This window comes from Phlebotomus papatasi, chromosome 2 (genome assembly GCF_024763615.1).
Source record: "Phlebotomus papatasi isolate M1 chromosome 2, Ppap_2.1, whole genome shotgun sequence".
Classification (NCBI taxonomy): domain Eukaryota; kingdom Metazoa; phylum Arthropoda; class Insecta; order Diptera; family Psychodidae; genus Phlebotomus; species Phlebotomus papatasi.
This window is the reverse complement of record NC_077223.1, coordinates 73,747,649-73,761,223: the sequence shown is the minus strand read 5'-3', so window position 1 is coordinate 73,761,223 and position 13,575 is coordinate 73,747,649. Positions and strand designations below refer to the sequence as shown.

Below are 13,575 nucleotides of genomic sequence, written 5' to 3'. Positions count from 1 at the left end.
ATAACATTTCCATCATATACCCAATAAATCTTCTTAAAGTTTCACTACTACCTGAGGAATAAAGAAAACCCCTCCGAAGTGGTATATGTAATATCGTGAAAAATGGGGAAAAATTGCAGATCATTTCCCTATTATAAATGTTCCTATCGTCATATTTGTCAAATTTATTAACCCCGTTAAAATTATTTTAATCTAAAGTCAATCCCCTTTAATTGGTTTATTTATCAACCTATCTGTCGAATACTAAATTTATTTGATAGGTCTTGAAAATTTCCAGTTTTTTTCCACTTTTCCGACACGATGAAAATTTCTATCAATTAACAAATTTTATGAGAAGTGTTTTTTCTGTATCATCAATAAATTTCAACTAATATGTGTTTATTGGAAAATTTTCTCACGAAACTCTACATATAAGGAATAAAAGTAAAGCAATTGACCTAATTATCATGAAATATGCATATCTTAAGCAAATCTGACCCCCAGTCATACAAAATTAATACTCCAAACCCAAAATGCGTATATAACATATCTCCGTGGAAATATTTCACGAAATATTTCTTAATAGTATCCGTCACATTTTCAAGCAATTGACGCTACATTTTGAAATATGGACCCAGAAAGAAATTAGTGCATGTCATTTTGCGGACTAATTCAATAATTCAATTTATTGAAAAGTTATTTGGTATGCTTACGAGATAGAAATATCTCAAGTAACATGATTTGATTTTCATAGACACTCACGCACAATTTCAAAAGTATCTCCTCCTGTGAAGTCATCAAGTGCACACTATAAATTTTTGTATGGTGCCCACTAGCTCTCACATTAATGACATGTTGTATGAAAAGTCAAAAGAGAATTATCCACTACCAGAGTGTCTCAATGTAAAATCATTTTATATGAGAATTGGACACACGAGACACGAATTAATATTCAAATTACCCTAGACTGCCTCTGCATAAATCAATTTAATAAATGAGTAGACTAACATCGTTTTGTACAAAGTCTTCATGGCTCTAATCTCACAAAATGTATGTTATTCTTGCTATTCGCTACTAATTTTATTCATATGTAATTTTGTAGAACATTCCGTGTAATTATATTGCATTTAATTTGTCGCACTTCTTTGAAATCACAAGTATAGTGAAATGACATCGGAGTTCCGTTTAATTTTCTAATGCTTAGGTGTGAGATGAAAATGAAAAAAAATGTTTTTATACACTGCTATTCCCACCTGTAATTAAATATTTCACAGAAGATGCTGCACTTCCACTAACAACAGCTAAAAACAGCATTGAAGTAATACAGGGCAGATAATAATGAGCCTTTACATTGAAATACAGAAAAAAACAAAAATCTGAAATTTTTAGTACAGAAATGTACTAAACTAAATTTTCGAAAACAAACACTTGTTGTAAATAAATTTAAACATTTACTGAGATTGAACTTTTAAAACGAATAGTCTCATTTTATTTAACAGAGGTGAAATGATAACGTCTCGATACTATAGAATCGACAGTAGGGGAAAGGCTCATAATTTTGTCCAATTTCTTCTTTTGGACACTTTGAGGATAAAATTGGACACTAAAAATAAATTGATTAAAATGATAGATTTTTATTCCAATATTTGATGAATAATGAATTCTATCTGAATATTTGTTCTTTTTGGAAGATTTTCACACTAAATACGTTAAATCTTGAATATGATTTGAGTTGAAACTGCTTTGTTGAAAATTCAGTGTAAGCAATTGCTTACGAGAAATATGACAGAACTTCATGGCTTACTTCAGTCTTATTTAGCTTTGGTGAAGCACTAACAATGTTTCTTCGCTTTTTTGAGTGATATTATTGAATATTCATTGAATATTGTGTTGATTCACGTTAATGGTGAGTTGTACATTTGACCTGAAGTGAGATTTGCCTTCTGAATTAGATTTTTCGTGTGAAAAATGGGATTTTTTTTAAGACATTTACCAGTGAGGTGCTACTCCTTATTTTGGACAAGTGTTTTTCTCACGAAATTTCGTGAAGTTCTAGCTTTTGTGATGACTAGGTTGGACAAATGCTTAGAGAAACAAATGAGCATCATCTCTACGAAAGAGATGTAGCGAGAAATGCCTTGAAAGGCTCCCGGAAAGGCCGGGGAATGAGCGAATCCGCACGTACTTGGAGTACCGAAGTCAACTCACTCTAATGAATGATATGGAAAGTTTCCGAGCTTCTTGCGACATTTTACGTTTCCCTTACATGAACAGGAAGAGGACTTGGTAAGATTGGTTCATGAAATGAAGATCAATGGGGATCCTGTTGTAGCGGATTAGCTGTCCACATTTACAGCCAAGTTGTCCAAATTAATAACCAAGTTGTCCAAAATAAGAGTCAAATTCACCTCTACATATCAATTCATTTTTAAACGTATTAAAACTAATTTTAATAAAAGCAAAGAAAATAATCCCTTGCCAAGTTTCTAAACAACCCTTCTGAAAAGAGAGTAACAAAAAAAGTCAATTAGTATTGACAATATCGCACTTCAAACTTGGAACATTGATGCTTATAAGCAGACTGGTCAAAATTATGAGCCCTTACCCTATCGATAAGCCTGTATCTGTTAGATTTTTCTGAACCTGAATAGTTTTTTGTTTTTTGACAACACCCTTATTTAATGTACCATGAGAACTTTAGTACAGATTTTATAAGGAAAGCCTGTAAGGTATTATGACTTCCCATTTCTCCTTCCATTTCTTTAAAAAGTTCAAATATAATTTTAAAAGAATGAGTAAATTTGCTATACAACAGGAGGAAATGCGGCTCTTTTGAAAGTCGGGCACCTTTGAAATTGGGATTTTTCACCTATGTTTAAGTGTAACTGAGCCGTATCATAATGCAATTTAGCTTCTCAATTTGTTTGTGCATTTAAATTATATCACGATAAGGTTCAATTTTTTTTTTTAAAAAAAATAGGTGAAAAATTCCAATTTCAAAGGTTTCCCACTTCTCCATATTCCACTATTTGTAACTAACCAAAATTACCAAAAAAAAATCTAAGTTTTAATCGCAAATTGATTTAGCACATTCATGTTCTAAAAATGTAAATCCAACAGTAAAAAATCAATCGAAGAGTCTCATAAATTAATTTAGTAAGAATCAGAAGACATTTTATTTTAGAAAGAAAAGGTGTTTAAAAATTTAAAAAAAAGAAATAGTTTTGGGAAATCGCGCATCATGTCCGTTCCGTCCGTTCCTATGTTCAATATTTTTTGCACCGTAATGTCTAAGTATCTCGCATTCTAATCAAATCAGTAGAAAATTGCTGGCAATATTACTTCCAGTCAATTCAACAACATTCTAATGTAACAATATTGGTAACAATTATTGACAATCGACACTGATTGACTGACTAACTTTCGTGGGAGCCTGATAGAAGTTACTGGAGTGAAGGCAGAACGTGCAAAAAAGTCACTTCCTTGCCTCGCGGCGAGCACGGTTCCCTCACTTGGTGGTGGCGCATGAATAAAATTACCGTACCGAAAAGATAGTAAATGACATAACAGATTATATGTTTTTGTTATACCAGCACCATACACTGCGAAGCTGAGACAAGAATCTCAAGAAAATCTCTTGAAGAGCAGAGAAAAAAAAGCATGTAAAACATGATAACTCCCATGCTACAAGTTGAAAGATATACAAAAGTACCGACCACTGTCCATTTTCATTTTGCTCACCCAAAATAAATCGATGTGCATTTGCATTTATGCTATGGGAAAGCTCAAGCACTTATTTTATTAGTAGATCGGTTTGCTACATTTTTCTTAAGACACCAAGTAATTCAAGAAATCAATCTATATTTCAGACAAAAAATTTTAGAAAAGAAATATGAGCTTTTATTTTATTTTCACTTCAATTTAGGGTCATTGGCCTTTTAAGAACTTTCTGCAAATAGTTATTCACTTACAGAATATTCATTTGAATTGGTGGAAATTTTCCTCAAATTACATATTCCGGTGAAAAATTGTTATGACGTGAGATTCAGTTCATACCGAAAACTTTAATTGAGCTAATGGAAACTTTATGTTGTTGGCACATTCATTTATAGTTTTATTGCTCGTACTCTCCAGAGACAGCAATATACATAGTTTGACTACTTTAAAACAATTGCAGCTCTACGTGTTGTCGTAAACTTTACGTTTGGTGAAAATGATGTCATAAAGTCCATATGTCCAGCCGGTATCACAGGCACAGCCCAAACGGACAGAGATACTGACCTGAGGTCTTTCAGTGACCCTCATATAATTTCATCCTGAAATTATTAAATTGTTATTTTCTTCTCAAATATTAATTTTTCATTAAATTATTCCATCTAAAGGTTTTTCAATGTTAAATATTCTTAATCATCTCAAAAGCACTTTTATTTCTCAACAAATTTGAACCAGTTTAAATGTTGAGACCTGTTTTAAGCCGTTTTTACGATTTTGAGATTTAACCAAATGGCTAAATATTTCAAATTTCTTATAATGCAGGATTTTTACGGAAACTTAAGGGGAAACAGTCCATTAGATTTAGAAAAATGACTAAAATTTCTTGTAATTTACGATCTGTACACACTCAGGAACTGGGCTAAACCAGTTTGAAACCGATATAAGGCAATGCAGAAACACAAATCAATTGGCCAACAGTAAATAATAAATGTAAATAATAAAGCATTAATAATTTTGCAAAAACGCCGAAAGGTTTCTTGCAATTTCAAAAATTCCTAGAAATACGAAAACTATTCCATAGAAACTCAGATAGAGCAGAAACGTATCCAAGAGCACACACATATTTTTGAACTGGAAAATCGCAATACTTATCCCGTTGAGAAGAAAATTATGAAGAAAGTATCACGTTTAGTTATCATTAGTTTCTTTCTAATCTTCCTAATGGTTAAACCACCCGTTGGTATGTGAATTTAAAGCCCAAATGTCCTTCAGAGTAGCATCGTTCACCCTCAAGACAGGAATTTACCCCTTTAATCTTGTATGGAATGCTCAGTTCATTTTGGATATTGATAGGAAGTCATTAGGAAAAATGCTGAGAAATCTGAGAGCATCCCTGAAGATTAAAGGACCGTATAGAATTAGGCTTATCTTCGAGATTATTTAGCCAGTAAATTTTTGAATCAATAAAGAAAATTTATGCAAAGACGCTAACTCCTCGAAGCTATTAAGAGCTTTGCCCTGGAACTATGGAAATACAATACGGCTCGATTAGTGTGAAAAGGGTTGGTTCTTGTGGTTCCGCAGTCTTCTAAGTTATTTGTTTTTTGTAGTTACTAGTTCAATCGGTAAATGTTGTTTCATGTTTTTAATTAAAAAAAAATATACAGTGGGACCTCGATGGAGTCAACTAATAATTTCCAGGCCTGTTGACTCTATTCGAAAAAAAATCAATTAAAATGTGAAATTTTGATTGAGGGGGGTATTATTTTATGTTTGTACTAGATAATTGACAAATTCAAAACGATGGACCAATAATATTTAATTAACCCATAAATTCTATACCTTCTGGTCCAAAAAAGTTGTATGTTTCGGCAAAACTTGGAGCTTAAGGAATTATTTTACGGAATGTTTTTATTATTAGTAAATATCTTAAGTATAAATTACTCTCCATGTGGTAATATTGAGGTCCACCCACGATGTTAAGATAAGGAAATGGTGTCTTAGAGATTTCTTTTTTCGCTTTTATTAGGAGAGCTACGGTAGATATTTAATTATTCAAAATTCTGATAAAATTGACGTTATTAACTAGATTTTTTTCTTTTAGTGTACAAAAGAAGAGATTAATAGTTGTTTTTTTCGTTATGTAATAATATATAAAATACTCATTTTAATTTCGAAAAAATCGTAATAAAATCATATGATGTTATTAGGTCAATAATAAAGGAAAAGTTGACTCTATCGGAGTCAATTTGGGTCCAAGTTGACTCTATTGGAGTCCGTAGAGTAAAAAAATAGCTGTTGACTCTATTGGAGATTGACTCTATTGGAGATTGACTCTATCGGGGATTGACTCTATCGAGGTCCCACTGTACTTTAAAAGTTTAGTATTTTACTCATGGAATTTTATATATTTTCAAATCGTTTAAAATTTTGCGTTAACTATTGGAGTACTGCACATAAAATAAAGTTTTATGATTTACTCCTTAATTTAATTGATAAGGTTTTTCTTGCGGAAGCTCATATCACATTTTCAAATTTAAACATAACTTATGAATTGATTTTTCAAATAATAACGTATAATTGCATCGAACAGCTTTACAGAATCGACAGAACCACATTATAACTTTTTTCATTAAAAAAAAGATACCAGAATATTTTTTACAAGAAATAAATCCACGAGCTTGAGCATTCTGCGAAACGTTTTTCACTTGGCTACCCCTTTTTTATGCTCAGAACTATAGAGTTGAGATTGACTTCCACGTAGAAGGAAAACTTCTTGCAAAGATATACATATGTTTTAAGTTGTTCTTTTAACTTATTCGGTACTTTTAAACCATCACCATAATGTTTTATGGCATTAAGTCACGACAATTTCTAGAAATTGTGTGATAATTGAAATGCAATTCATTGTCTTTTATAAAATGAATTTTTCTTTATAAAATGACACGCAAGCATTTGTTTGGTCAGTGAAATAAAACAGAGAAATTTAGTTATGACTTATGAGTAAATTGTAACCTTTATGGTACTGTTCTAAATGGAAACCTATTAGGAATCTGTCTAGTATTTAATGCATGACAAATTAAATTAAATTGTCGTTAGAAATTTTTGTTCGAGAAGAAAACTAATTGATGTTTTAAATTTCTCTTCTTTTCAGTGGTTAATGTTCCTCAAGAAATAACCCCGCCCAAATCAATACAAGACGTACCGGAGAAACTACTAATGGCAGGAATTTACTTACCAGGTAAGAGCAGTATTTATCTCAAATTATCATCAATTAATCAAAATCTTGTAAAACACCACAACCTAACTAGATAAAGTAAATGTCTATTTGTTAAATTTAATATTGGATAATATCGTAGAGCAAGTGAGTGTGCTCGCATTAATGACCCCATTTTCTTGCCTTTTATACTCATTCAACGAGACTCACATAACATCCAACTTCCAGTGTGAATTTTGCGTAGGAAAAATGATAAGTTGGGAGTTCCTCCGCCCTCTTATAACATAAAACGTAAAATCACGTTGACTTGTTACAAAATTCCACCTTTTTATTACTGTACATGTGCAATGTTGTTCTCTTTTGTGTACCACTTCTTCGTCGTCTGCATCATTATTTGATATGCACCTTATTTGATTAAAATAGCTAGAAAATTGCTTTGACTGATTACACCTACATGCACCCTGGTGGTTCTATCCTCTAGTTTGTAGTATTCATTGCTCTGCATATTGCAAATTTTATTATGTTAAACCATGAAAAACGAGCAATATAACTTTCTTCATTGTTTACATACTGTGCGAAGCATAAGAGAATCGCTTAATCAATGCACCTAAAGTCAACGTGTCATTTTGAATTAAACCACTCCAAGTATAGTGAAGGATGAATGTACCTTGTATGCTTCACTGCAGAATTCAGATTATTTTGTTGTGAAAATTCGTTAAAGTAGAATTCTACAGAGAAAGCAAATGCCAAGAAGTTAATTACTAAGTACGGTTTAGCTTGAGTTGTATCTTCTGGTTAAATTGACATCGATTACCAATTTCTATTTGTCAATTGTCATTAGCTATTCAATTTAAACATTATTTCTATTATGTTGATAAACTTAACGTGGCAATTACTTGACATTGTCACTGAATGCTTTCAAAGATATTCGAAATAAAAAAAACTGTCACAGAAAAAAAACCAAAAACTTAAGGAAATAATGCTTCAACAAACGAATGATGAATTAAGTGATATGAATTCACAACAAATGATTTGCTTTTTTTATCAAATTAGGGCAAATTTTTCCTTTCCACCAAGTACATTTTCCATTTATGTATTCAGTAGCACCAAAAAACTCAAAAATCAATATTCCGTAAGTCAAAATCTAATGGCCTCTACACACTAGAGGAATTTATGTCCATATTGAAGCAAATTTCTTACGACCGTGTAGGAAAAACTCTTCAATATGGACATAATTTTCTCTAGTGTGTAGAGGCCATAAGAGGACGAAAACACGAAAAGCCAAAATTCGGAATTGATCATCAAAAATGGGTCAAAATCTCGCTTTTGATCCTCTCTGATCCTTTGGCTCTTCAGTATTTCGATCCATTTGAAATTTCGGGTTTTCCGCTGAGAGAAATCCGAAAAAGTTAAAATAACATTCCGGAAATGTTTATTTTACCTTGCAGTATTGATCCGAAATCCGTGTAAATATTATGCTTTTTAGGTGTATTAGGGGTTAAAGTTACCCTTTTTAATGTTAATTTTACCCTTAAAAAGGTGTAAAATTAACATTAAAAAATGTTGATATATTTTTACACCTAAAAAGTGTTAAAGTTATGAGGAAGAAAAGTTAAACGCATCCCTGTTTTTTTTCTCAGTGCAGGATTTTGAACCAGGATTGATTTCAAGATTTTGACTTTCTTATAATTTCCTATAATTCAGATTTGAAAAAATATAAGGTTTAATATTTTACATGAAGTGAAGGTATGTTGTAAAAAATTTTCAATGAGCCAAAGATTTCGAGTAGATTTCCTGTTCTCTCATAAACCATCTAGGGTCGAAGGAACACCTCTTCGACAGGAAACTCCTATTGACACTTTTGTCAAAATCTTGAAATTTATTTAATGTAGGGGAGGGTGGGGCAGTTTCACCCCTAAATTGCAAAATATATTTTGGGACCATTTTGCAAAAAGATGATAAACAGAAGTAAAACTTTGTATATTCTGTGAATTACAGTTGGGTTTAGGGTTAATAAAAATAATAACAATAATCCTTTAATTTCATTAGTCTATTGTGGGGAAATTCATTTCACTTGAAAGGCAGAATGTGTGAAAGTCCTCCATTGCGGGACAATTTAAAGATAAACATGAGGCAATTTTTGAGAATGATAAAACGTGTTTATGGGAAACTTGCGATATCAGAATTGATTAAAATTACTATTTTGAAGTCTTCTAAAACTCTAAAATATGAAAATGTAATCGAACAAGAACTTTATAACAGAATTTGAACCCTAATTGATCATACAGAGAAAATAAAATATCGCCAAATATTTCCAAGCTTGTTTCTCATAAAATGAGCAATTTTCTTTAAATTTTTAAACGACAGAAATGTCTTTTATAGTGATAAGCTAATTCTGTACATTGTTGGATCATTATATCGCCTTAGAACATGTTCTTTTTAGTATAACAGTTTTGCAATAGAACTTTAAAGTCTTGAATTTTTATAATACTAAAAAAAATTACAATATCTTGCTGAAAACATTCTGGAAAGATATTGTAACAATTAAATTCATCATTTTTAAGCACTTAAAAAACAGTTAAAGATTTTTTAAAATTTTTTATGAACTTTTAGGAAATATTACTTCCCATAATTTCGAACTTCATCGACAAAACAGCTACAAAACGTTTTCACTGATAATTTTAAGTTAATTTTGATTAAAAAAAAGTAAATTGTTAGATACTGGAAATTTCTCCGTGTACTTGCATGAAACTGCCCCACTCGCAATTTTGGAATTCAAATCAAAATTGTCAGAACCGTCTTAGAATTCATTCAACGCTAAATGTATTATAATAATCATAAATCTACTGTTAATTTAATACAATTATGTTACTTCGATAGATAAGTGCAACAGTTCAGAAATTGTTGATAATAAAACATTACAAAAAGTTTCATTTTGATGCAGTTTTATAAAATTAGTTACAGAATTCAAACGAGAAGCGTCATGAAATTAATTATTTTTATGAACATGGATCTCAGTTATCTCTTCAATAACATAATGGTTTTATCCCATTCCTTTCAAAGAGATAAGAAGAATATGCAAAAATTGAAACTGCTGCGTCGTTAAACTGCCCCACCCTCCCCTATCTAATAAAACATTTTTTGATAAAGATATGTGTTCAAATTTCGTATTCCAAATGGTACAGAGTAGGGTGTCAATAAGTCCTGACACGACTTCTTAAAATATCAATAGGTGTTCCTTTCACCCTAGGATTTATGAATTTTTTGTGCCTTTCTTCTGGTAAATTCATGAGCTTTATTCAAATTAACAATAAATATCTAATATATTATAAATATTTATTTGATTTTTAAAGAATAATATTTTTAATATACTCAATAAAGACTGTAATGGTTTTGAAAACTTATTTTTAATTTTTTGATTTTTCTCAAATAAAATAATCCAGAAATCTAGTTTTTAAATGACAAGCAGGAGCACCAGGAGCACTGAATTTAAGGAATGTGAAAGAATACTTATTCTTATTTTACCATCTTAAGCAAAAATGTCTCTATAAAACCGATCTATTTCGAAGTTATAGGATTTAAGCCATGCAGCTAAACCTTAGGTCTGAAACCGTATTACAGAATAATATAACTCACTTACTTTCCACAATTTTTGTCGGCCATTCCATCTTAATTATGGACGATCATTAGAATTCGAGATTGGGCTGAGTTTTCATCCATAAACAGAATGTTAATTTTTTTTAAATTTCTATATGCAAACAGCACCAAAGAACATAGTTTTCAATCGATTAGGAAGAATATGAATTCTTTGGAAAGATTTTTGGATCCTGAACAAGTCTAAATCTGTTTTAATTGACTTTGAGCTAATAATATGCCAATTATCATTTTATTATTAGATTAAAATTTAATTGTATTGCTCTTAGCTATATTGTGCTAACTTTCAGACCGGTTTAAATCGGGTGAGAACCGATAAAATCAACAAAAATTGCTGTAAAATTACTGTATGAAATGCTTGTATTTGCAAACAAAATTGTTTTCCACCTTAGAATACTTAGCAACTTCATTAACTTAAATATAACATATAATGCACAATCAATATGAGGCCATAGCACCAAAGTCAAGAGTTCTAGCATTCTCTAAAGCCGAGATGTTAAGACAATCCTTTAATAATGTTTCCCAAATTAACAAAAAAAAAATTATTTCTACATTTCTTGAGCTGGAGGAAGTGGGTTACATCGAGCTGGGGCTATATAAAAAACGCTATTTTTTCGCCCTATTCTAAAGGAAGTTGGTCCTAACCACAATTCAATTCTTTAATTGTTTAGTGTATCTAAATTACTTTATGTTAAAACCCACCTTCCTTTAGAAATACGTGAAAAATAGCATTTTCAATGTATTCCCACCTCAATATAGCCTCACTTCGTCTTATATCAGCAATTTCTTTAGACAAGCATCCCTAGAGTATCTTGAATTCATACAGGTCTCATTCTCTGAAGTCTAATATTTATTTAATTTAAAAATTCCTGTGTTCGAAGCTATCCCTGTTCGATGATCCTCCAATTTCCCCTATATCTCTAAAAAAATTAGAGATTTAAGTCTATTCAATAACTCAATCAATTCTATTACTTTACTGATAGAAATTCTAATATTTTATGACAATTTGTACATTTATCAATGGGATATTTGAACGCATAGCGCGGAAAAGCAAGTTGTAGCCTGAAGATCTGTTGACGGCATTTAATTGAATAATATTGATTTTGTTTTGGTCAGAAGATATTGCCCGTGAGTAATAAATGCATTGAGAGACACTCATACATATACGAACAATAATAATTGTGTTGCCTTTATGCACTCAAGGGAACTCATAAATTATCCTACCTGTACCCGAAGAGTGGTAGTTTTGAATGCGGTAGGTCGTCTCTTACGTTGGAAACATGAATGCTGAATATCATGTTGTAATAAATGAACGAACTTTATGGGGATTGCACTATCACACGCTTTTTCATACCACGCAAACTATATCAAATGGTGTTTAGAGTAATTTGCGAAATTGCACTTTGCATATATTCTTTGATCGTAAGCATCAATTGCAGCTATATAAATTGTTTGCTCAATTTAACAAAATTACTATTTCTCCGAGTGACATCAAAATGTGATTGGGGTAAATATATAAATTCCATCATTGAGCAAATCTCTCTCAAACTACAACAAGATTTGTTCTTAAATCCGTATTTGAAGTACTATTCTATAATGCAATTAATCACAAGCCCACGCAGCACTTGTGATTTTTCTCCTTCTTTAGTCCAAGGCCTCTAATCCTTTGATTCTCATTGACGTTTGCGATGGAATCAGTGAAAAGGAATTAATGTGGGCTGGTAAGAACAACTTAATCTAATGCTCTGCACAACACTCTATAAGTATGATGTTTAATCACAACAAAAGATCAAGAACATTTGCTCAGTGTGATTATTCAGGGTTTTACTGATATAGAATTTGTAATTCAATTAAACTGATATTTATGAGTTTATGTTACAACTCTATAAGGAGTTTCGAAGTACAGTTTATCTCACATTTTTCTCACTCGTCAGGCTTTTCTGTTTTAAAATGACATGAATAAATTTTAGACTTTCCCATAAATTGCTGTGCAGTAATGCTGACAAACACAAGTTCAAATTCAGTCGATTTTGTTAGGGAAATATAAGCTAAAGTTTATTAGAAAAGCTAATGTATTCTCCACATATATTTTTTACATGAAAAAAATATATGAACTATCTTTCCATTTTCGATTTTAGTTTAAAGAGTCTTATGATTTTTGACTTTTATTTTATTTATTTTCAATTTTGATTAAACGAAAAGGATTATTTTTTAACTAAAATTTTTTTTATGCCTTCGGCACATCTTTTAGCCCAGTATAATTGCATGAAACCAAAATTTGTGGTCTTTTCTTTTTCGAAAAATTTTCATAATTCTATCCCACATTTTCAGTCTCAAAATTGGACAGAATTAAATTCAATTTGGTGTGATGTTCAAAAGAAGAAGAACAGTGCTAAAGGGTAGGATAGACATATTCAAAGCTTTTAAGAAAGAAAGGGATGTGAATTTTGACTTTATGAAATTTTCCTGATCTAAAAAGTGTGTCAGAGCCGTTACTGATCATTTTGAATATTTTACCACCAAAAGGTTTTATCTCTAAAATATAAAAGATTTCTTGTTCATGATTTAGTTATTGGTTTCACATTGAGAATAGTTTTCGTCATAACTCTTACTTTGTTGTAATACATTTTATCTTTAAGTTTCAATATTTTTAATTTAAAATTCGTATAAAAGAAAATCCTAACCCTATGGCTCCACAAAACCTTTTAGATTATGAAAATCACAATTTAATAATTCCAGTCTCTGTATTTATCAAAAAATTTGCATATTTCTAATTAAACCTTTTTGAACTCTTTTTCATTTTTAAAGCATCACAACAAAGGTTCTTTTTTATATGGAGCTTTTTGAAGCCGACTCATAAATTGCTTCCAAAGACAGCTTACTCTTCGAGTTACGAAAAACTTTTTAGATGGAAATATAGAATATTTATCCCTCTTTACAAGGCACAGAATCCTGTGCACAAGGCACACCTCAATTGTGACTTATATCGTGTAACAGTCACGAGTGCAGAA

At 31.0% G+C, this 13,575-nt stretch overlaps 1 protein-coding gene across 3 annotated transcripts in view; it reads left to right on the top strand.

The window, feature by feature from the left end:
* Positions 1-13,575, top strand: part of LOC129804301 (uncharacterized) — a 267,476-nt gene that overhangs the window by 220,148 nt on the left and 33,753 nt on the right. For all 3 annotated transcript variants that reach the window (XM_055851467.1, XM_055851468.1, XM_055851469.1), the window contains one exon: positions 6,848-6,934. In XM_055851467.1, the coding sequence (XP_055707442.1) occupies positions 6,848-6,934 (87 nt within the window). The remainder of the gene's footprint in view (positions 1-6,847; positions 6,935-13,575) is intronic.